At 51.5% G+C, this 25,351-nt stretch overlaps 2 protein-coding genes across 8 annotated transcripts in view; one reads left to right on the top strand and one right to left on the bottom strand.

Annotated features, from left to right (window-relative positions):
* PC (pyruvate carboxylase) overlaps nt 1-12,451 on the bottom strand; it is a 240,206-nt gene extending 227,755 nt beyond the window's left edge. For 4 of the 7 annotated variants that reach the window (XM_075130375.1, XM_075130380.1, XM_075130382.1 and 1 more), the window contains exon 1: nt 12,376-12,451. The gene's annotated coding sequence lies outside the window, so the exon portion shown is untranslated. Of the gene's footprint in view, nt 1-164; nt 298-10,806; nt 10,826-12,375 lie in introns of those variants that run through there. The other 3 variants (XM_075130376.1, XM_075130383.1, XM_075130379.1) reach the window with 2 other exon arrangements.
* Nucleotides 12,452-16,616: 4,165 nt separating this feature from the next.
* C7H11orf86 (chromosome 7 C11orf86 homolog) lies at nt 16,617-21,243 on the top strand. The gene is made up of 2 exons (XM_048859135.2): nt 16,617-17,052; nt 20,174-21,243. Exons 1-2 carry the CDS (start codon nt 16,726-16,728, stop codon nt 20,291-20,293), a joined length of 447 nt encoding a protein of 148 aa, XP_048715092.1. The 5' UTR covers nt 16,617-16,725; the 3' UTR covers nt 20,294-21,243.
* Nucleotides 21,244-25,351: the final 4,108 nt, after the last annotated feature.

A 25,351-nucleotide genomic window follows, 5' to 3' on the forward strand; every position in this document is an offset into this window, starting at 1 on the left:
AATAATTGACATAATAATCTCTTTGCTGAGGACTGCATGCTCAGAGCTGCCTTGCTCGATTGATGCCTTGATCCTGGTTTTGTAAGTGGAGAGAGTAAGTTGAAGCCCGCATCTTCCACAGAGGCTGGCAGAGCTCAAGCTACAGGTGAAACAGATGTGCTTACCCTCTCCAAATAGGCCGAGATCCTCCACGAGTAACGCTTTCTACCATCTCCAGTTAGCTAGGAGACTCCATCCCATCCTGGACTCAGTTATTCCCCCCTTTGTCACTTCTCAGTTGGACTCCAGCCACGCGACATACCTGGGCACGAAACCCTCAGAGCTGAGGAAACTTCAAGTACAGAAAAGTGTTTTGGTAATTAAATGTTCATGGTAAATAGGCCCAATGGCCTGTGATGGGTTTTTAGATGGGGTAAGATCCAAGTTACCCGGGAAAGAATTTTCTGTAGTATCTGGCTGATGAATCTTGCCCATATGCTCAGGGTTTAGCTGATCGCCATATTTGGGGTTGGGAAGGAATTTTCCTCCAGGGTAGATTGGAAGGCCCTGGAGGTTTTTCGCCTTCCTCTGTAGCATGGGGCACGGGTCACTTGCTGGAGGATTCTCTGCTCCTTGAGGTCTTCAAACTACAATTTGAGGACTTCAATAGCACAGATATAGGTGTGAGGTCTTTTTTAGGAGTGGTGGGTGAAATTCTGTGGCCTGCGTTGTGCGGGAGGTCGGACTAGATGATCATAATGGTCCCTTCTGGCCTAAATATCTATGAATCTATGAAAACTGCCACAGCACATCTCGCCACCCATTCAGGCTACCACACGCACATCAGCCCCGTCCTCCACACCTTACACTGGCCTCCTGCAGAATTTCTAACCAAGAGCAAAGTCTCAGTCTTTATCTGCAAGGCACTCCGTGGTCCAGGCCCAAGGTATTTAAAGGAGCCGCGATGAAGACCACAGTTAACAACTCTGCTCCTCTGGCACAAAGTAGCTCTCTACAAGAAGGGTAAAGCTCGCCCGTGCAGGAGCTCAGAGACAGGTCTGATGCTGTGGAATGAACTTCTCCAGGACTAAGGACCATTACAAACCTCCCCACTTTCCATTCCAACAGCCAGGAACAGTTCTTTGACTTTGCCTTCTCTAACAAACATGTATATTTAAAAAATCCAAGACCCCTCACCTACCAAAACAAGACATTCCTCTGAACCATGCTTCTCCCCCTGGGAGAAAGGAAGAGAGAACAAACACCTGACAGGGGTGTAGCTGCAGTCACTGTAGCTGTGCTGGAAGGCACTCACATACTACAGCAATAGTGGGGTATAAGCAACTGGACAGAACTGATTAGAGCTGATCAAATTGTCGCTGAATGATTGAGAAAACAGTGGCAATAAGCGTTTGCCCTTCGGAACATAGGAATCACTGGGTCAGACTGAAGGTCCATGTTGTCCAGCCTCCTGTCTCTAACAGCGGCCAGCACCACATGCGTGAGAGGAACCCCCCGCTTACAGGATAAACTGCCCAAGGAAAAAAGTTTCCTCTTTACTTCTGAAAATTAGAGATCAGCTTACGGCCTGAAGCATGAGGTTTTCTCTCATTTCAGTATTTATTGAAACAACTCTGGACATTTTTGTTATATTCAGACTAGAAATAAGGCACAGATTTTTACCACGGAGGGGGATTAATCATTGGAACAGCTGACCCAGGGATGGGGTGGATTCTCCATCACTTGGAGTCTATAGTTCAAGACTACACATCTCACTAAAAAGATCCACTCTGGCTCAACCACCAAGCTGGGCTGGAGGCAGAAGGGGCTGGGGGGGGGGGGGGGGGCATTCTCAGGCCTGTGTTACGCAGGAGCTCAGACTGGATGGCCAGAATGGTCCCTTCAAAATCCAGGAGAGCTTGACTTTTTACACTACCAGCCCTAGCACTGCACTGAAGCTAGTGGTTGCATTTAATATTGCCTTTACCCAATACAGACAAAGACCATGAGACACTCGGGTCCCTTTGTAATGTTATGTTAGGAGACAGAGCCAGTTACATAGTACAAATTACAAACAGATGCACCAATATTAACGTTTGTATTGTAGTAGTATCTGGAAACCAGCTGAGCTGGGGCCCCCACTGGGTGTGCACAGTCCCCAACCAAGATCAGGGCCCCTCACCGCCCGGGTGCTGGGTGTCACGCTGACCCTGACAAAGATTGGGGGCGCTCTCCATCATGCTAGACACCACAAAGAGCCCCGCAAACTGAGATTGGGGGCTTTCCATCATCTTGGACACTTGACAGACCCCAATGGAAACTGAGGGGGAGCCCATCATGCTGGGGGCAACATAGACCCTTTGGAGTTCAGGGGAATCCTCCACTGTGCAATGTGCCACACAGATCCCCCTGGCTGAAACTGGGATGGGGGGCCCATTGTTCTGGGCAGAACCCAACACATGGTAAAAGACCGTACCTGCTCCAAAGACATAAAAGATGAAGGAGAAGATGGAGGCACAGCGGTAAGGGTGCTAGTGAGAGACTTAGGAGACCTAGGTTCAATTCCCTGCTCCACCAGAGATCTTGAGCATGTCTCTTATTCTCTCTGTGCCTCAATTTGCCCATCTGTAAAATGGGGATAACAGCTCTGCTCTACCTTACGGGGCATAATTATTAGTTAAACTGGAGAAGACGGGGATTAATATGAGAATCGAAAGATGGATAAGGAACTGGTTGAAGGGGAGACTACAACAGGTCATAATGAAAGGTGAATTGTTAGGTTAGAGGGAGGTTACGAGTGGAGTTCCTCAGGGATTGGTCTTGGGACCAATCTTAGTTCACATTTTCATGAATGACCTTGGCATAAAAAAATGGACGTGCGCTAATAAAATTTGCGGATGACAAAGTTGGGAGGTGTTGCCAATACAGAGGAGGACCAGAATACCATACAAGAAGATTTGGATGACCTTGAAAATTGGAGTAATAGAAATGCAATGAATTTGAATAGTGCAAGGTCATGCACTTAGGGTAGGGGTGGGCAAACTATGGCCGGCGGGCCGGATCCAGCCAGTCAGGGCTTTGGATCCAGCCTGTGGGATTGCCACCCCCGTGGCGCCGCGGGCCCCGCACCACTCCCAGAAGCAGCCCGCACCAAGTCCCTGCAGCCCCGGGGTGGCGGGGGAGGCAAAGGTCTCCGGGCGCTGCCCTCGCCTGAAGGCACCGTCCCCCACAACCCCCATTGGCCGGGAATGGGGAACCGCGGCCAGAGGGAGCTTTGGGGGAGGTACCCGCGAGTGAGGGCAGCGCGCTGAGCCGTCTACCCCCCCTCCCCCAGGGGCTGCAGGAACGTGGTGCTAGCCACTTCCAGGAGCAACGCGTGGCCTGGTCAGGCAGGGAGCCTGCCTGAGCTCCGCTGCGCACTGCTGCCATCCTGGAGCCCACACCCCAAACCCCAAACCCCTCCTGCACCCTGCCCCCCAGTTCCCTGCCCTGAGCCCCCGCCGCACCCCTCTTGCCCAGTTCCCTGCCCTGAGCCCCCTGCTGCACCCCACACCTCTTCCCACACCCCAACCCCTGCCCTAGCTCTACATTCATTGGCCTGCATGCTATTTCCCCACCCAGATGTGGCCCTCGGGCCAAAAAGTTTGCCCACCCCGACTTAGGGCCTAACAACAAGAATTTTTGCTATAAGCTGGGGACGTATCAGTTGGAAGCAAGAGAGGAGGAAAAAGAGCTGAATATATTGGTCAATCAAAGCATGACTACAAGCCATCAATGTGATGCAGCTGCGAAAAAGGCTAATGCAATCCTAGGATGCGTAAGGCAAGGTATTCCCAGTCGAGATAGGGAAGTGTTAGTGCCATTATACAAGGCACTGCTGAGACCATGTTTAGGAACAATGAATTCAAACTGGGAACAGGTGCAGAGAAGGGCTACTAGGAAGATCAGAGGAATGGAGAACCTACCTTACAAGAGGAGAGGTAAGGAACTTGATTTGTTAAGTTTAACCAAATGAAGGCTGAGGGGAGATATGATTGCTCTCTATAAATACATCAGAGGGATAAACACCAGGGAGGGAGAGGAGTTATTTACGGGCCAATGATGGCATACACAAAAAGGATATAAAAAGGCCACTGATAAGTTTGAGCTCAAAATTAGACCAGGTTTCTAACCGTCAGAGGAGTAAAGTTCTGGAATAGCCTTCCAAGAGGAGCAGCGGGGGCAAAAAAATTAAACTTGTTTCAGTACTGAGCTTGATAAGTTTGTGAAGAGGATGGTACAATGAGACTGCCTACAATGGCATGTGGCTCTTGGGAGATTGCTTTTAGCAAATATCTCCAACCGCCAGAGATGGGTCACTAGATGGGAAGGGCTCTGAGTTACTACAGAGAATTTTTTCCCAGGTGTCTGGCTGAAGGGTCTCAACCACATATTCAGGGCCTAACCGATCACCATATTTGGGGTCGGGAAGGAATTTTCCCCCAGGTCAGATTGGCAGAGACCCTGGGTGGTTTTCACCTTCCTCTGCAGCATGGGGCATGAGTCACTTGCTGGTTTGAACTAGAGTAAATGGTGAATTCTCTGTAACTTGAAGTCTTTAAACCATGATTTGAGGACTTCGGTAACTCAGCCAGAAGTTAGGAGTCTATTACAGGCGTGGGTGGCCTGTGATGTGCAAGGGATCAGACTAGATGATCATGATGGTCCTTGCTGGCCTTAAAGTCTCTGCGTCTATAAACATGTTCAAGGGGAGCGGGAGGTTTCTCAGGCACTACAGCAATACGTGGGCCAGGGAAATAGAGAAATGGATGAGACAAACTGGCAGACAGGATAACTGGCAGATACTACAGTGGCGAGGGGGTGGTCATATCAGAAAGACAGACAGACTTCTCAAGCAGTCAGGAGCTGCGACTGCAACACCCAGCATGAGTGGGCTTGCAATCACAGCACAGCGACTGCAACAGTGCTCGGTCAGAGGAACACAAAAGCAGCCTTTGCAGATGGAGTCCCTTCCATTTTTGTTTACTGCACGTTGTTACTGGGTTATTCAGCTCGCAGTTGTGCTGGTGTGTGACCCTCTGACCCCCTTCGCCACTGAGCAGCGAGCTTAATTCTGAAAGCCAGCTGTGTTTTGCACCACACGTTATCTCATCCTCCGCCCCTTCTCACACAAGGAACGATGCAGCAGAAGCAGCCCGATGCTGACATGGAGGAGAATCCGCGCACCTGTCCCCCATGGAGGAATCCAAGGCAAGAAGGCTCAGCTGATCAGCGACAGCTTGCAGCACAGCAGAAGTTACTTGTGATTGCAAAGTGCTCCCCCCATATGAGAGAGTGCACATGGGGACTGCACGTTTGCCTGCAGAATGCTCCATTCTCCCTCCCCCTCGCACACTCTTGTATATGTGCCTGCAAAGTACTTCCCCCTACACGTGTGTGCAAAGCACTCCCCCTGCACTCTCATGTGAGCACCTGCAAACTGCTCCCCTATGCACACACCTGTGCCTGCAATAAGGTGACCAGACAGCAAGTATGAAAAATCAGAACAGGGAGTGGATGTAATAGACACCTATATAAAACAAAGCCCTGAATATCAGGACTATCCCTATAAAATTGGGACATCTAGTCATCCTAGCCTGCAAAGCACTCCCCCTATTTGTGTGCGTGCACACACACCTGCACACTGCTCCTCACTGCATACGTATACTCATGTGTGTGCCTGCAAAGTATTCCCCCTGTAGATGTCCATCTGGCATGTGCAAATTGCTCCCCCGTACACACTTGTCTGCAAACTGCTCCCCCCTATAAATATCTTCCACGATCCACTTAAAATCCTCCCTTCCACAGTGCCAGGTGCAAGGGGCTGTATTAGCAGATTCCGAAATCAGCTGATGGTTATGATCCTGGCTCAGAATTGCTCTGGCTTCACCCTGGAAGTCAAAGATGGGAGATTAACTGCCTCTCTACCCACTCCAGTGCAGAGCGACTGATGACAGAAACCCCCAAGTTATCCCAAGGAAAAAAGAGGGGAATTTCACAGGGGGGCTACAAGGTTGTTGTCCAGTGGCTCAGGATGACATTTGGCCACCACATGGAAGACACAAATATAGAAGCAAACTTAGCATGGCAGAACGTTGCTGAGGCAACGGCCTTTGTCCCCCAGGAGATGGTGCTGCATTCTGCCCCACTCTCCAAGATCCAAAACACACATGCTGGCTGGCACTCCAGATGCCGGCACTGATACCGGTGCACTCCACTATCAGGCAGTACAACCTCTGCAGGCACCAGGTAGGATTACTGGCTATCTAGAAGAGTTCAAATTATACCTGATGAGTAATCCTCGTATGGCTCTCTGGGCCTGGATCTCAAAGCACTCTACAGACATGAAGGAAGCCGCAAAGTCTCTGGGTGAGATTGGCCTTATCCCATTTTTTTACAGATGGGGAAACTAAGGCACAGGCTGGCCATGCCCAAGGTCACATAGCAAGTCAGTGGCACACATGGGAACAGAACACAGGAGTCCCACTTGATCCCCACTCCCCTCAAGGATGTGGGAACAAAAACCAGGCTTCCTGACTCCTTATTCTGCCCGTTCTCTCCTCTAACTACTAGACCTACCTCCTCCTTCCAGAGCTGGGAACAGAACCCAGGAGTCCTGAGGGCCCCAGCACTGGTCACAGTGCCAACACCTAGATGTCCTCAGAGATTAAATCACTACCATTTCTCCCAACTATTACTACCCTGGTAAATCATTTATTAGCATGACCCTTTAATAGCCACACTCGAGGGCTTACACACCCTGCTGCCCCACAATCATTAACTGATCAATGTTTATATAATTAGCTAATTAGGCTTTGATTGAAAAGAAAAAAACTTTCATCAGACATCTCCTGAAGACAAACTACATTGTATTGCAAGCCAGTAAAGGGAGAGGGACATTTTATTTCATACCAGGCACAGCCGCTATACACTGCTCTACAGTGATCCCTGCAGCCAGGATAAGCTGTCCTGATCCTGAAGCCAGGGAAATTGCAGACACATTATGCCTTAAAGGAGACTCCATTATGGGTTTGACACAGAATCTACCAGGTCAGATTCTTTGCCCTGGGTTATACAGAGCTGGTGGGATAATAGCATTATTTTCCACTGAACATTTGGATCCCTCCCACACACACTGAAATTTAGATACCAAAAAATATAAGCCAAAACCAGAAATAATTTAATTTGAAAGTCACATAATGGTGCCTCATGCTCCCATTCTCCTCTATAGGCCAGCCTCCCTGATCAGAGTATGTCTCCCATGATGCAACAGTCTGCCCTCTTGCAGAAGGCATGTGGTACATAGATCATGGTAATGCCTGGCCACAGTGCATCTTGGGAGATCTAGTTCAGTTGCCTCATGCTCCCTTCCCCTCTCTTGGCCGAGTTCCTTGGTCAGACTACATCTCCTGTGATGCAGCACAATGTCTCTTCTTGAAAAGAGGAGGCAATGTATCATGGGAGCCCACAACCAGTCAGGGAGCCTAGTAAACAGAGAATGGGGACATGAGGCAACCAAACTACAATTCCCATGAGACACTGCAGCTGCATATCCAAATCAAAACATTTTAGTTTTGGGGCATTTGGCTTTGTGACCAAAAAAAAAACAAAAACAAACAGTGTTCCATGGGAAGCAGACAATTTTAAACAAAAATTATGTCTAGCCAAAAACTCACTTCTCCATTAATAAAAAGAAAAGTTTTGACAACAAAATTTCAGCCAGCCCTAGTGTTCTGCAGGAGGCCAGACTAGATGATCAGAATGGTCCCTTCTAGCCGTAAAAACTATGAAGCCCACTATGGAAATAAAATCTGTTTTCTCTTTACAATCCAGCCTGAACGGATCTTTTTGCAAACACTTTCTGCTTAAAATATCAGATCTTAAAACACAACTTCTGTTTTGCCAGAGGTTATTTTGGAAGATGAAGGAGGTCTCTTTGGAAGACCATGCAGGGTGGGAGCTCTCTCAGTCCTTATCTGAGGGACTGAGTTGACTGAATGAAAATTAACTTAGTTAAAAAAAGAAAAAAAAAAAAGGTCTTAATCCAGGAGCAAAAGAGAGTACAGATCCTCATTTCCCTCTTAAGTAGGAGTGGGCCTAGAAGAAACAGCTATGTGGTCTAGTGGGTAAAGCACTGGACTGGGATTCAGGATTCTGTTCCCAGCTCTGCCACTGGCCTGTTGGGTGATTGTGGGCAAGTCACCTCCCTTTCCTGTGCCTCAGTTTCCCCATTTGTAAAACGGGGCTAGAGCTACTGACCTCCTTTGTGAGCTACTTTGATGTCTACTGATGAAAAGTGCTATAGAAAAGCTGGGTATAATTATTATCATCAATTACCCTCAAATTGTTATATACATGTGTCTGAGCATTAAGAACTGCACTACTCTTGCAGCCTGGGGGCACTGTCTGTGAGGATAACACAAGACGGATGAACTAAAGTCAAACATGCCCCTGTAGATTTGAAGTCTGCAGCAGCTGGCTGTGCCCCCAGCGAATCCCTGACACAGCAAGATTGAGGTTAGAAAGCCGCTGTCAGTTTCAGAGGCAAGGAAGCAGCTGGGAAACAGTCCGGGAGGAAAGGCAGCATGGTGCAAGTCAGCACTGCAAGGAGCAGAAAGTTCCTGGGGAAGATACAAAGCTCTCAGCTAGGCAGGGTGGGACCTGGGCGCATGAGAAGCAGGCAGGACAATCCGTGTCCTGGGCTGAAAAGGAGCCCCACATTTTGGCACAAGAGAGGCAATGGGGAAGCTGTATTGTGAGGAGAGCTCTTCCCACCATGCCATCCAATTCTGAGCTCATGGGGGAGCAGCATGATCTGGGAGTGGGGGTGGTGTATGCTAGATTGGAACTAAGGAGACCTAGATTCTTTTCCCAGCTCTGCCACTGACCTGCTGTGTGACCCCAGGCAAGTTTCTCTCCTACCTTTTGTCTATTTAGACCGTGAGCGTCTCTTCAGGACAGAGACTGTCTTTCACTATGTGCTGGTGGGGTGCCTAGCCTGATGTTGGACCGGGTGCTGCATGGCCCTCCAAGACCCCATCTTGGCTGAGGGGTCTGTGCAACGCCCAGCACAATAGGACCCTCCACCGATCTTGTCTGGGATCTTCAGTTGCTACCATTATACTAATTAATAACAACATGTTACAGCAGGAAGATCAGTAAGAACATGCTCCAGCGACTTCAACACGCGGGAGCAATGCTCCATTCACACAGCGCCAAGCTGCCAACTTCAGAGCTAAACACAGAGACCTTGCCCCATGAGCTAAATCTCCATCACGGGGGGCAGATCCAGTCTTCCCCACATCTGCTCAGACGGCTGCATCCTCTCCAGTTGGAGACCACTGTGAGAACCAGGCCCACAAGCCCACCCAGCTGATGGCCATCATGAGCCCCACTACAAACCATGCCCTCCTGTCTCAATAGACGGATCAGTTTTCCCACTGTAGTAGTACATCTTTTCCCCTCATCCCATTATGTCCCTCCTCATTTGCCGCTACCCAAATCAGACCCTGAGCTCCAATCACAGAGCAGAAAGCCAGACACACAGAAGTTAGCACAGAAAACAGGGCCCTAGAGATGATGCCCTCCCAATACATACCAGCACTAGGCTCCCTTACAAATCTGAAGGCCACTTCCAGACCCTACCTCCCTTCCCATTACAGACCAGTACCTGAAAGAGGACACAACCAGTATGATCAATGGTCTCAACCATTCTGAGTGGTCCATGGGATCAGAGAAGGGGTCCTGTTGGGGAGAATGGTCTGTATCATGGGGGTTGTGAGGAGAGACCAATCCAAGGCTGCCAGGCAGCACATCACAAGAGATCTTTCAAGATGTCCATGTCTGCAATCGAAACAGATGACTGGTGTGGCACCAGCAACCCCGGAGTGATAATTACCGGGCAATGAATCTTCACTAACTTGAGAGTTATGGCTGAGATCGCATCACACGTGTACAAAGACAGCCCTGAAGGGCTACATGCTCAGGAATGCTGCAGGTGAAAGCTTTGTTGGTATTAACCTTAACTCTGCCCACTCTGTATCCCCAAGCCCTCACAAAGATGCCCTAAAAGAAAACCATGCCTTCTTGTCTAGTCGGGTATGCCAATGGGTATGGGATGATATAACCCACACACCCTCTTCCCGAGGCAGAGTCCTGTACTGGTATACCCTTATTATTAATTATTATTATTATATTAAGCCTTCAAGCTTACAGCAATACAGATGAATTAACCCCGCCCCTGCACTACAAACTGTGCCACCCCAATAGAGACTAGTGCAGGTCCTATACACTACACACCACAACCCCATTTTCCCAACACGGCGCATTACCCAAATACCACAGACTTGTCCATCCTTCCCAATATAGCCCAGTCTGTCCCCTCTCATTACAACAGCAGAAGACCCACACCCAGTCCATATTGAGGAATACAGACTGGTCCATATTGAGGCAACAAGACCTACGGATGACTCCATATTATGAGGATACAGAGTACTCAATTCAGAGAGATGGAATTGCTCCACGGTGTCAGAAGGCCAAGGACAGGTCTACACCAAGAGATTGATACTAGTCCATATTAAGGGGTAGAGAATCTAGGTCTGGGTCCCTATCACAGAGTTACAGACCAATCTCAATTGGGGAAAGGAACCTGGGCCACAAACTTCTCTATTTTCTAAGGGAAGTGTAATTTATGAGAGTGGGAACTAAGCCAATTCCCACCAGAGGTTGCTCTAGTCCCTACTGGAAGATAAAAACAAGTTCATAATATGAGGGAAAGGAGATACAGACCAAACTCCCACAATGCTCCTTGCCACACAGTACCCCAAAGGGCATTAGGGTGGTCAGGTCCAAAGCCTATGGGGGGAGAAGAGAGAAAGGTTTGTATTGGGCATCTGGGACTGGTCCATATGGGCCATGCAGCAAAGTCTATACTCGGGGGCAAAGGGTGCCCTAAGATGGTTCCCTGAGAAGGAAATTTAGGCATTGGAGTGGTCTGTATTAGGGAGACCCCACAGTGGGTAGAAAGGAGGTGGGTTTGTATGGGACAGCTGGGACTGGTCCAGATAGAGAAATACAGCACTGGGGATACACAGGAAAGCCCAAATCAGTCCCCTGAAGATGTCAGGACGCCTAATATGGACTAGTCTGAGGAGACACAGCTCACTTCCTGACATAGACTGGTCCATATGGCATGATACAGGCTAGTCCCCAAAAGAAGCATGGACTAGTCTGAAAGCCTGGCATTCCATAGGAAGCCCAACTCAGCCCCTGCCAGGGACTGTCCCATATAGGACAATACAATTCAGTCCACACATGAGTGTGAAGGCCTCAGACTGGTTTGTAATGGGGGGAGGAGCAGATCCATAAGGGTGGTAATCCAGGCCAGTCCCCAAGAAAGGTCCATATCAGCAAAGCGTTGCAGTTCAATCACTGGTACACATGTGGCAATTCAGCCCAGTCCATACAAGGATGACAAGGGAATCTGGTCAATACAGAGAAGGGACTAGTCCATATGGAGCCATACAACCTAGTACATGCTAGGGATGGGGGAGCCCAGCCCAGTCCTTGACAGGTGTGGTCCATACAGGTGATACAGCCTGGGTAAGAAGACTGGACCAAACAAGGAGGAGGGAGAGTCCAGCACTGGTGCATATGAGGGGATACAGCCTAATCCATATGGGGAAGGGAGGGAGGAACTGGTCCATAACATGCAATAAAGCCCAGTCTATACAGGATGGGGAGCAACTGGAATATACAGTGAGGAGAGGCCTAGCCCTGGTCAATATGGGACCGTACAACTTGGTCCATGGGGAAGGAGCAGGAGATGGTTCATATGGGAGGGAGTGCAGTCCTGGTCAATACAGGGGATGGAGAGAGTTCATCCCTGGTCTATGCAGGGGAGGAGGAGGGGCTGGTCCAAATTCTGGAGGTGCAGCCCTGATCCATACAAGACAATAAAGCCCAGTCCATAGGGGAAGGAAATAGTCCATATGCAGGGATAGTCCATACGGAGAGAGGAAGGGCTGATTCATATGCAAGGGGAGAGGGGTGTCCAGCCCTGGTCCCTACAGGGGGCAGGAACTGGTCCATACAAAGGAGGGGGGCACAAGCCATGGTCTATGAAGTGGGAGGGGCTGGTCCATATGCGGGGGGGGGGAGGTCCAGCCCTGGTACGTGGAGGGCAGAGGGGCTGGTCCATATGGGGGAGGGGGTGTCCAGCCCTGGTCTATGAAGTGGGAGGGGCTGGTCCATTTGAGGGGGGGAGAGGTCCAGCCCTGGCCCGTGGAGGGCGGAGGGGCTGGTCCATATGGGGGTGCCGGGGCCCCAGCCCGCCCTGTCCCAGGAGGTCCTTCTTACCCTACGGCGCGTCAGCCACTTGCTCCACAGCTGTCAGATACCAGCCACCGCAACTTCCCCAGACGCCTCCGCCCCCTCTCAGCCTACCCCGCCCAGCTGGCTTCTCATTGGCTGTTCCATTACAAAGCCACCTCCCATTGGTCGCTTTTGCCACACCCCCATCTCCCCTCGGTCGCGCCCCCAGAGCCCGATCTGTGGCTGAGCGGACCTGTCACTCAACGGTTCAAGCCTGGCGCCATCCCGCCCCCCAGTGACTTGAACACCTCTCTATTGGCCGCCCCTGGGATCCAATGCCTGGCATTGGCCAGCATCTCTCATTCCTTTTTTCTATTGGACAATATAAATGTCAATCGGCCTCCCAGAGCCCCGCCCAAAGGGGGGACGTGGCTGCACCATAGTGAACCCACCTCCACCTAAGAACGGCCATTGGCTGTCCGACTAAGACCTCTCCTGCCGCAATTGGTTGGCGGAAAGAAGGGGCGGGCCCCAACGTAGTGGGTGGAGCTGAGTGATTCATTCAGCCGGCCAAGCCGGGAGCACGTGACCGTAACTCTATTGGGGCGCGGGCCCCTCAGCCGGGGAGGTGAGGCGCGTGCTGAACGAGTGTGGGGACAGTGCCTGGGCGCTGTAGGGGGGCAGGGCGGCGGCTGCAGGGGACCCTGCTCGAGGCTGCATACTGGCTGGGGTGCCCCTTAGGGGCGAGGCGGGACAATCCCCCTCCCCGGGTCGCTAACAGCCAAACAGCGAGCGGCGTCAGGCTGCACCAGGCGGAGGGGGGAGGACTGTGCCCCCAGCACCGCCCCCTGACATACCCTGGGCTGCCCTCTCGGGCTTCCCACCTTCCACGTTGCAAGGCCGCTGCGTCAGGGCCCCATCATCACCGCAGGACTCCGGCGCTCTGGGGACGGTGAAGTGGCTCCTGCGAGGCAGGCAAAAGAACCCAAAGTGACCTGCCTAATATAATCAGGGCAGGGGAGAGCTCTCTGACTCTGATCCTGGGGGAGTCCACCTTCACTGTGCCTAGCCTAGGGCTTACAACGCACGGGGGACTTGTTCTGATTCCATCCACCCGCATTTCTCTGTCCCAGCTCACACACACACCCCCCACGCCACCCTTGCACTCTCTCTCTCACACACACGTGTCCTTAGGATCAAGGCCCTGCTGGTGAGCCCTTCTGCTGCAAGGTGACTGGGAGATGACAAAGGGATGGCATTATTGGTAGCTGCTCCTCCACACATCATAAACCTGGAGTGGGTGATGGAAATGAACCAGCACGTGGAAAAGAGAAAGGAGATGCTGAGGGGATCATCCCAGGTAGCAGTCCCTGCTGGGAGCACTGCAGCAGTGCAAATAGATGCATCATCTCTGTGCCCATTTTCTGCAGCACTGCAGTTTGTGCTTTTACAGCTCCTCCCTGAAAGGTGTTAGCATGGCACAGTCCTCTCTCCTTAGGCAGGTTGAGCTCATCATGGCTTGCAAAGCTAATGGGGGTCAAGGCCTACAGAAAACCCTGCTGCTGCAGGAAACGGAGGATTAGGGCTCAGCAAGGGATGCTCACCCTGGTAAATCAGTGCTGTCCCCAGAATGGCGCTCAGCAGGGGGCACACTCCCCTCACAGTCAGTGCGGCCGCCCGTGCCCCAGTGCAGCAGTAGATGGTGCTATGCACTTTATAGTACTGCATTTTGGAGAGGGACATATAGCCAAGCTCTTCCCCTTACAACACAGCTCCACTGAGGGTGTCTTTCTGGACTGTAGCCCCAGAGGTCACTGCAGTTAAACACCAGAAAGAGAAGCTCTGATCTCCCCAGCACCCTCTGCAGGGCAGGGCTCCCTTTCCACGCATTTGCTGCTCCCCTTTTCAGCACCATCAGAGATCTGATTCTCCACGGAGTATTTACAAATACTCAGGAGTCACACACAAGAAGCAGCAGCATGGGGACACGGCTGCATCAACTCGCTTGGGGGTGGGCGGGGCGGCGGGAGTTGCTTTCCCACTGGGACCATTTATTCAGGACTCAAGATGTTATTCCACTGTATGAGTTATAGATGTGAACAAGAGAGACTGCTTTCCATTGCTGCTGCACCAATGATGCAAGCACTTGAGCAGATTTAATCCTTAGTAAGTACTGTATTTATATTACAGCATCATAACAGGCACTGTACAGACAGGCCTAGCTCAGATCAGGTCCCATATTGCTCAGACCCCAGCTGAGTTCAAGGCCCCTGTTGATCAGGCACTGCACAGACCCTACCTGCCACGAGGGCCCCTGTTACGTTGGGAGCTGCACGAATCTCAGCCAGGATCAGGGGCCCTATCGTACCAGGCGCTGCACAGACACACAGTCCCTGCCTCACAGAGCTCAGTCTAAATAGGCAAAGGGTGGGAGGAGAAACAGGTGCAGAGTAGGGAAGGGTCTTACTCATGGTCACCCAGCAAGTCAGTGGTGGGAATAGAACCCATGTGTCCTGAGTCCTAGCCATTGGGCCACCTGTGCTGCTGCTGTCCCTGAGAGCCAAGGTGCAGGAAGCAAGGGTAGCAGCTTCTTGATCTCTCCCTCCGTGCTGCTTTTTTTAAGCAACGTGTCAATGGCGGGGGGGGTTAGCTCAGTGGTTTGAGCATTGGCTTGCTAAACCCAGGGTTGTGAGTTCAATCTTTGAGGGGACCATTTAGGGATCTGGGGCAAAAATTGGGGATTGGGCCTGCTTTGAGCAGGGGGTTGGACTAGATGACCTCCTGAGGTCCCTTCCAACCCTGATATTCTATGATGTTAAAACAGCTCTGGGCATGTGCCCATAGGCTCTGATGTGTATTGGGGGAGGGATGCCGCAGGGGCTTACCAGGGTCTTGCCAGTCATGTACTTGGGAGCTGCTGGACTGGGAGATGGGATCGACTGGGGTATGAGAGCAATAGGATATGGGGAGCAGCTGGGATCTTAGTGCAGTGGAAGCCCAGGGCCTGGCCAGCAGATAGAGAGGGAAGTGGTTTGGGCGGGTGGGAGCAGGCTCATGCTCCATTTCCCACAGGCACCCTGTGACAGGCTAGTCCCCATGGCCCATGAGCACACAGTCAGCTGGGTCTGTGTCAAAGGACCAGCCCCACCCCCATCCCACACAGTCACCAGGTCCCCCTTCTTTCACCCCCTCGGCAGCCTCTCATGGGCTAGACTCACAGTCAGTGTCACAACCAGCTTCCTTCAGGCACCCAGCTCCCCCAGCCCCAGCCTGGAGTTGCCCTGGTGTCCATTTCTCCCTGCGCCAGGAGCATCCCTTTCTGTCTAGTTCCCTTCCCGGGGTGCAGCAGCATCCCGCAGGGCTCTAATATTTACCCTCTGAAATGCTGACCTCCCACCTCACCCTTCCCTCAGAAGGGACTGGGAGAAATTGGGATTTGAGAGCAGCGGAGATAGGAGCAGCTAGGAAACAAGGGCTAAGAGATGTTGGGACTGGGAGAGACAGGGGTCTCCAGTTACACAGCCCGCTAGATGCCCCTTACTCTGCAGCTTCAGTTTCCCCCTTTTGCTTCATGTCCCTCCCTCAGGAGCAGTCAGCCCCAGCGACAGCTGCTCTGAGCCTCCCTGCACCAATCTGGGAGGTTAGGGGCCTGACGCCTGAAAATTTTGAAGGGAGGTTTGGATCTGTACTCCAGTTTTCTTCCCAGCCCAGACAGGGTCTGATTATGGCACCTTGAAAGCATTTACCCAGCGCTTTCAAAGCACTTTACTGAGGCCATCAGTATAATTACCCCTATGTGACAGATGAGGAAGCCAAGGCACAAAGAAGGAACATGATTTGCCTAAGGTCATGGGGGTGGCACCCAGGAGCCCCAGTCAGATGCCAGGACCCCATGTGCCAGGCACTGCCCAGAGATTACCAAACCAGCCAGCTGCAGCAGTAAGGCATCAGGATCCAGGCCGGAGGCTCTACGCTGCTAACACTGTTCCTGCTCTCTGCCCATTAGACCTTCATTGACTGCTGCTACAGCAGCAACATTTGACCCCACGGGGCAAGGTGGAGGGACTTTTGATGAGTAGCAGCACCTACCTTTGACCCCATGGGCTGAGATTTGCAGGGGGGAGAGAACTTTGTGATAAGGCAGCCAGAGCAGGGACCTTTGGCCCTGTGGGACTGGAGGGGGAAGGGGAATTTCCGTAAGAGGCCTGATTGGATGGGGTGGCACCCACGGGGTGAATCAGCAACGGGTGAATCAGCCAGAGCAAAAAAGGGAAACTAGAGCCACTTGCCCTTGGGGATCTGGCCAGGACAGGAGAAGCATCTGGCCTCTGCGGATCAGCAGAGACAGGATCAGACTCGGTGCCAGCTCCGGATCAGACCACTCCCACTCCAGAGATGGCCCATGGCAGGAGCTTCCGGAGAGCGTACTCCCTCCGTACCCCCAAATCCCCCAGCCTCCTGGATTCCACCTACGGCCGGCTGGAGGACACCACCCTGCCCCACGTTTGGGGGGACAAGACAGAGAGCTCAGACAAGGCTAAGCAGAGGGGAAAGGGGAGAGCTGTGAGCCTGAGGGGGTGGAAGAGTGGGGTGGAAGAGCCCCCAGCTGAGAGGACCCTCACCCCAGGGGAGATGCCGCACTCACTAAGCCCCGATGATGGGGAGCTGCTGATCGGAGAGGCTCAGAGCAAGGGCTCTCACAGGATGAAGCAGTGCAAGAAGGTAACAGCTTGGAAACCCAGGAGGGTGACATGGGTTGGGTTTGGGGGTGCACTGATGGGAGCACCCAATGTTTTCCTGGTCTTCCCACCAACCCCATCCCAGCCTAGATTTTTCCCAGCATTCCCTCTGATGCCCCTCCTTCCAATCTCCTCCAGTGGTGGCATTTTCTGCCCCTTTCTTACACCCTTCCACACCTGACCCAGTTACCCCCTGTACCCATCTCCAGTCCTAACCCATCTTCCTCCCCTCTGATCCTGTGATGTCATTACCCCCTCTACCTTTACCAACCCCCAGCTCCACTCTCTTCTAGCAGTGGTATTTTCTACCCCTCACCTCAAGGGGTGCTAATTTTTTTACAGCCCTCTCATGGTTGGTGGCAGAGGAATCTGCAGGCCCCCACCCTCTGGAAGGCTGTTAATGGTTTATGCTAGGGTTTGGTTTCTAAAGAGTTAATACATGACAGCTGATGATGCAAATGTGTAAAAGGCATGAGGTTATAAACCCTGCTAGGAGAGGGCATTATACATTGTTATAAGCCTTTTGATCTGTCAGGCTCTACCCATTTATTTAGACCTCTGTTAACCCTTTATCCATGGAGGGGAAAGGTGCTCTGGGTGTTAGCCAGCAACTCAGACTGGGTTAAATTCCCTGGTCCACCACCCAACTTAGACAAGTTTTAGTTATACAGTTGGGGAAACTGAGTCAAAGGCTGATGACAGTAGCCTTGCACTGCCTTGCTAGCACTGTTGTGAAGATAACTAAGGGTTGAGAGACCCTCCGGTAATGGTGGTGTGAGATGGTCTCCCCCAACTCTGGGGCCAGATCAGAGCCAGCACCCCCTGGAGGGGAAGGTCTATTCCTCTCCTTCCCTGCAGCCAGCCTGCCTGTTTCCCTCCCTGGTTGCCCCCACAAGCCAGACAGTGGTGGGGTGCTGTTAAGCCTTTGGAAATGGGGAGAATTTATCCCGCTTCAGGGGATGGGGGGAAGGAAGAAAGAAAAATAGCCTTCTAAGCAGGACTGTGTGGGAAATGGTTGTCCCATCCTATGATAATTTGAGATTTCAAAAGCTCTTCCCCCCCCCCAACCCACACCAGAAAGTTGGTGAACCCAACTGAAAACAGTTTTGAGTCCAATCCATTGAAACAAAACATTTCAGTATTAAAGTCTAAACGAAGTTAAATGTCAAAGAAAAAATGGCTTCAAACCAAAATATCAGAAGTTTGTTGAACAAATATCAAGACAGGACATTCCAGGCCCCTCTGCCCTCAATGTTTTATCAAGTCAGGAAATTAATCAAACTGACCCTTTTCACAAACAGGTTTGATTTAAACTAATCAGCATTTTTGGGTCAAGAATGTTTTGTTGACTAGCTCCCAAGCATCTGTAACAGAACCGCCCCTTAGCAAAGGGCAGCCCTCTATAGTTCAAGTTGAGACTTGCTTTCTGCTTAACATGTGGTTTTTGTAAGTTCTCTAAAATCCATCAGCTGACTCAAATGGTCTTGAAAAAATGGCCATGCCTCATGGGGGCCTTGGCTAGAATTAGCACTACAGCTATGGGTTCTTTGAACAGGGATTTACAAGATAGAGCCCCCTAAGATATCACATGATGCATAAGCCTTCTGGTTCTTATTAGGGAGTGTTTTGATCACAATAGTGCCTAGAAATCCCCTCCCTATTTTTCACACACTCCTCCCTAGCTGTACTGGGGTAGCACCTCCAGACCAGGGTCCCATTGGCCCTAGATGCCGTACTAAACTAGAACCAAGCAGTAGTCACTGCCCTGAGGTGCTTAAACCTCTTGGAGGTTTAATACCTTAGTTATCTCAAAGCCTCAGGGAACAGGGGCCTGGTGAAATGGGTGAGCCAGGCCCATCAGCCTCAAGATGGCCAGTAGCCTAGGGATCAGCCACTGCTCACGGGACATTTGGGATTATAACAGGGCAGAAAGCTCAGAGGTGTAACCCAACTCCTGACTGGGCTGAGAACCCCCTAGAGGGGAAAAGGCCACAGCCCCTTCACTGTGCCTCAGACCCAAACCTGCTCCCCCTTCGGGCACATAAAAGGTTGAGGCCTCCTCACAGCTGGGTCCTGCCAATCACACCACAGACACTTGCAGTGACAAGCCACCTTTGCTGAGGGCTCCGTTAGGTACATACAAGCTCTAGACCCACCCCACCTTAGTCTTAAATATAGGTCCAGACGTCACTGTTTATAGGTTTTCCCAAGACTCTTGTCCTTCACCATCCAGCCCAATCCTTATCCCATCTCACAGATTCCCTAGGGTTCCCCCCAAAATGAAGCTTAAACAGCCTTCCCAGTTGTGGGGTTTCTCATCAGTCCCAGGTATTTAGTGTCCACCCCACTGGGCTCCTATCTGTAATTCCACCTTGGGCTTCCCCAGGATCCTGTCCCTTAGCTCAGGGGCCTCCAGGGCCAATCCCCTGAGCCTTTCATTGCTCAATAGCACTTCTCTACTGCCAGCAATCACCCAGCAGTTTGCCCCTGCTTCCCTCATCTAGGAGTTCACACAGATAGGCCTGCAGAGAGCATTTTATTAGAAGCTTCCAGCCCCTCCTCAGCTGGGACTGATCACTAACTGAGCTGGCCCCAGGTGGAATTAGGTGAGCTGCTGGGAAGCATCTACTTAGTCACAGGGGCCTGTACTCATTCCCTCTTAAGGGGGCCTAGCACCCGCTGACAGGCTGGATTGGAGCCTTTCCCTAGAGGGGAAGGTCCTGTATCCGACCCCCTGCCCCCCTGAGCCAGCCAGTTCCCCTGCCCTGAGGGGAGCCAGTTGAGAATCAGATGGGAGCCAGCGTCCCCATTCCCAACACCCTGAGGCAGCCAGTCTCCTGGCTTGGTGGGCACCGATTCACCCAGCCTGTCTCAACAGAAGCAGTTCTCAGCTCAGTCAGGGGGAATCTCAGCCTACAGCCTGCTGGAATCCCAGCTGTGACTTTGTCCCCAGCTTCCGGCAGGCAGCCCCTAGGCCAGCCCCACTTGATACCTGTTGTCATGGCCTTTGAGTCTGCCTTGGGGCCGTGGAGGAGGCAAATCATGGAGAGGTCCCATCAGAGCACATCCTTCCTTGGCCTTTCACCCCATTCTCTACCCTCCAGCAGGTGGACCGAGCCCTCCGCAGAGGCTGGGAGACCTTCGTGGCTAACCTGTACAGCGTGACGCTGAGCCGCCCAGCTCCCCCCTCCGAGGCCACCCCGTCACCAGCGAGAACATGTTGAGGAACCAGAAGAAGAGACAATGACTCTGGGCAGCTGGGCCAGTCCCAGAGATATGAACTTCCTAGAGTAGCATCAGCCACTGATCTGCATATTGGCTGCATTGGGCACGGGGTGCTTTTTTATAACAACTAGAGATGGGCCTGGGCCACCCATCCAGATCCAGATCAGTCGATCTGTCCCCCCCCCACTGATCCATCATCCATCCATCCCCGTATGCACCTCTCTGTCTGCCCTCATATACACTTAGCTATCCATCCATCCATCCCCACAGACACCCCCGCCTATCCCCATATACACCTCTCTGTCTGCCCTTATATACACTTAGCTATCCATCCATCCACTCCCACAGACACCTCTCTGTCTTCCCTTATATACACTTAGCTAGCTAGCCATCCATCCCCACAGACACCCCTCTGTCTATCCCCACATACACCTATCCAGTCATCCATCCCCACAGACACCCAGCTGTCTATCCCCATATACACCTGTCTAGCCGTCCATCCCCATAGACATGTCTGTCTATCCCCATATACAACCTATCTATCCCCCTATACACCTATCCATCCCCATAGACACCCGTTTGCCTATCTCCACATACGTCTGTCTATCCATCCATCCCCATACACTGTTACACCAATAAAATAAAAACCAGCAGGATCTTATTAAAGGGAAAAAGGCAAAATACCACATTTATTGTGAATACAGAAAGAATCATAGTAAGCAGTTAGTTATAGCTATAACATTCCATTCAATCTCATATTTATTCACACATTCATTCATACAAACACACACACACACAGGTTCTGCAAGGTTGTTATCATAGTTACCAGCCTTAGAGTTGCTTATGCCAAGCCACTGGCCAGGTGGCCTGGACATGAGGAGGGAGCAGGGCCTTGTCAGATGCTCATCTGATGCTCCTGGAAGTTGGTTTGCAGAATCAGACCCCCAAAATTCTCACTTTTTAGAGTCTATATAGGAATTTCTTCCTATGCCAGTCTATGGGAATTGCTTCATCATGCTGTTGCTGAATCAATCAGCAGATAGCACATTCCTGACGGCTCCGTGCTGCTAGATGTTATCTTGTTCTTTGGTTCTCCCATTCTTGAGGCTGTTGGGTGGATTCCAGTCTGCCTTCCGGGGGTCCTCTGGTTATTTCCACTTGACGCCTTCTTCAGCCGATGGACACTGGATTCTTAGGCTGGCACCTCCCTGATCATTCAGTTATTATCCACACCAAGCATCCATCCACATACATCCTCTATCTCTATTTTAATCACAATTGTTAATACAACAAAAGGGCGGGGAGTCTCTGGGTGCTGTTTCTATTGTTAGAGTATTGCTTTGAGTCTCTCTCTCTGTGAATTGCTTTGAGAACAGACTCTGTCTTAGAATGTACTAACACAATTAGCAGCTTGCAAGTTTCACACATAGAGGGAGAGAAACAGTACCAAAAACCAAGAGACCTCTTAATTAGTAATACCCTGGAATTTAAACTATGGGGAATCAAACTCATTTGTGATTTTAATATAGAACTTCTTTAATATGATCCAACAACACCTCTATCTATCTGTACCCATATATCTCTCTATCTACCTGCACATGCATCTTCCTCCCTACCTTCGTACACACCTATCTCTCTAGGTTTCGCTCCCATGGGCCAGGCTGGCTAGGGTCCAAGTTCCCAGTCCCCTCACTGGTAACCTGGGAACAGAAATCTCAGCTCCAACTATGTTTCTCCCACTGGGCCCCCATCCAAACCCATAACCGTCAGTGCCACTCCCCAGCCCTTTCTGGTGCTCACCTAGCCGGAGCTGTAATGCCCGGGCAGTGTTTCCCTGCATGTCAGCAACCACGGGGGAGGGGGTGTACAGCCCACACTGTAAATAGTCTCTGAATCACAGGGTCTCCCCTTATTATCTCCACCCCATGTTAACCTGCCCTAACACAGCAATCCAACCTGGCAGGCCCTGCCACAGGAGCATGGCGCTAAGGGACTCAGACTATCTCCTGCGTGGAGGGGAAGGAAACAGTGATTTTTCAAGGGGGTTGATTTTGCACTGGGCAGAGCCACCAGGACTCCTTAGTGGGCCCCCTTCCCAGTGCCAGGCCCAGAGGGGCCCTGCCCAGTGCAGACAAGGCAAAGGGTGCTTGATGGCAGGCAAAGTAGTGATTCTGTCTGGCCACCCCAACCCCAGGCCCACACACTTGGGGGTCAAGTGCTCTCGCTAGCAGGGGGGATACAAGTTGCTCCCTGGCAGCTCTTCAGTAACGGGGACCAAACCAGTGCCCTCTGGATCTAAATGAACGAGCCTCTCCTGCCTGAGCTAAAAGCCAGGGCTCTGCCAGGCTCCTCAACCTGTGTTTGTGGCCCAGCCACCACTAGAGGGGGACAAAGCACCACGCTGAGTATCCCAGGGTCTGTGGCCCTGGTGGAATGAAGGGTTGCCATGTCTTCAGCATTGTATGAACGGTCCTTGTAACCTGATGTGCTGCACGCCCTGCGCTAGTAAACCCTGAAACCCCACCACGGCACCTGAGCCTGCTTTCATTGCCACCCCAGATGTGGCCCCTTCTGCCATGAACTAGGTTAGAGGGATGGGGCTGAGGTGGCACTGGGCCATCACCACTGTCCAACTGAGATCCCACACACACTGAGCCAGGGGCCCAAAGGTGGTAGAACAGTCCTCGGCCCAGGCCACGTGACCGGGAGCCAGGACTCCTGGGTTCTCTGCTTGGATCTAGGAGAGAAGTGGTGTCCAATGGTTAGAGCAGAGAAGCTGAGAGTCAGAACTCTCAGGTTTTATTTCAGAGTAGGAGGTGGTGGGGGGGTCAAGTGGATACAAGCAGGAATTGGGGGCCAGGACACCTGGGTTCCATCCCTGGGATTAGCAAAGGAGTGGGGTCTGGTGGTTAGAATGGGGAAGCTGGGAGTTGGGACTCCTGGGTTAGGTTCCTGAATCTGAGAGAGGATGGGCTCTAGTGGTTAGAAAAAAAGATTTGGAAGGCAGGACTCCCAGTTTTCCTTCCCGTTTGCCCCCCCATTAATGATATGTACCATTGCTGTGAAGTCTGCAGGTGGGAAAGTGCACTGTGTTATATAACTGAGAGCAAGTTGTAAGTAACAACTCCCACAGAGCCAAAGTCCACCACTCAGGGCTGTCAGCCCAAGGGTGGCGAGCTCTGAAAAGGCACTAACACAGCAGGAGCGTTGCACCATGGAAATCTTCCCCAAGCCACATTAGGAGCTGTTTGCCTTGTACCAGCCAGGCCCCTGGGGGTGAGGGAAAAAGCCAGAGTCTCCAACCATCACCCGCTGCTACAAATTATACACGGGTTGTTTCCTCTTTGGCCTGAGGTGTCCACAAACAATCAGAGCTTTGTAGAAGAAATGCAAGATACGAGTCAGGTCTATTCTGGGGATAGTTTTGTTTTTACATTTTAAAAAAATGGACCCAGAGTGCTGCTGTTGCTCTTGACACAGTACAAGCCCCCAACAGATCAGGCCAAATAAGAGAGTTTTTGATTTGCTGGAAAGTCTTTATTTAAAAACAAACCACATCCACAGGACCACTAGGTCTACGCCCAGCACTGCAGGCTGGAACCTGCTGCTTTACTGGAGGGCATCACAACAGAGTTGGGGGGGGAAACTCCCCCACCCAGCAGCTAAAGCAAGAAGGGAGGGAGGGGTGGAGCACAGTTCCATCCCAGAATACTCTGAGTAACCCCATTAACTCTATCACGACCACTTTATTACAGCTAGGGCTCATCATTTTATTTTTAGGGTGCACAACGTGCCAGGCCTAGCTACGTACCCACTGCAGCTCGGGGGGGTGGGGATGTTGCACCAGCTTGTCACTCACAGAACACAGTGAGTACCGGTAGTGGGCTCACATGCTATTTAAATGGATACCACCCTATTCCTATACACGGGTCACATCTGAGGTGCAGTGGGATATGAATTTTCTCTGCAACTGAGGGAGACCCTGCAGATTTTAGAGTAACCCAAAGTGGCCAGTAGATGACGCTTGGGCTCATTTTATTTCTGCTCTTTAGCCAAGTCTCTGGCAGTGTTATGGATTGTAAGGGCAGAAAGGACCATTATTAGCATTTGGGGGGGCGACAGCAACCACCAGCCCCAGGCACGGGCCAGGACCCTGTCCACTAGGTCCTATACAGATACAGAACAAAGCTGGGGCCTGCCCCAAAGAGCTTCTAGTCTAACCCAGCCTCCTGCAGAACAATTCAGAGCATCCCCCCAGCCATTCCTGCACCTAGCCCAGAATGGTTCTTGGAGCCAGAGCACACTTAGCCCTTGGCCAATATTCAGGGTCCTGCCTCTGCTCCTCCCACTTCAGCCTGAACCCCATCCCCTCCCCCTGAGCCAGCTACTCCCCCACCTTTGGGCCACATCAGAGAGAGTGCCTCTAGGAGGGAAAGGCCCCTCATGTTCCAGTCCCCACCCCACTGAACCAGCCTGGCCCCCCACCCTGGGGCCCAGATGTAAAGGTCCATCGAGCTCCAAGCAGTTTGGCTCAATCTGAGTCAGGTTGCCGTTCAGGTCAGGCCAGCACTGTCTTTACCTTGGGAAGCAGGCATTTCTTTATCACAACTCAAGATGGATCCAGCTCATGCTGTCTGTCCACCAGACCCACAAAGCTGCCTGTTGCCACGTCTGTTCAGCCCACTGGGCTTTTAGACCTTATTCATCTTCCCCATAGTGCAAGGTAGCTGGGATCAGAACTCCTGGCTTAGCCCTGTTCTCAGATAGCCTGAGAACAGATGTAAAGCCTAGCTCTGTATAGACCCCTGCTCTGACTGCTTTAACGCAGAAGACTGTGGGCACTCCTGGAGGACTTGAGATATTTAAAGAGATACTGCCCTTTTCCTGGATACATCAGGAACTGAGTACAGAAGAATTAGGTGGATTTGCTATTACTTAAGAGTCTTTAAATCAAGACTGGATACCCGTCTGAAATAAAAGTTATGCTGTAGCTCAACTGCCAGATATGGGCTGGATGAGATTCCATGGTCTGCATCTCACAGGTCAGCAAGAGGAGC

Source organism: Caretta caretta, chromosome 7 (genome assembly GCF_965140235.1).
Source record: "Caretta caretta isolate rCarCar2 chromosome 7, rCarCar1.hap1, whole genome shotgun sequence".
In the NCBI taxonomy this organism is placed as follows: domain Eukaryota; kingdom Metazoa; phylum Chordata; order Testudines; family Cheloniidae; genus Caretta; species Caretta caretta.

Bases quoted from the DNA above. Each gene is read 5' to 3' on its own strand.
- C7H11orf86 (XM_048859135.2), top strand. From the start codon at position 16,726: ATGGCCCATGGCAGGAGCTTCCGGAGAGCGTACTCCCTCCGTACCCCC. The intron at 17,053-20,173 runs GTAACAGCTTGG...TCTACCCTCCAG, and splicing joins GGATGAAGCAGTGCAAGAAG to CAGGTGGACCGAGCCCTCCG.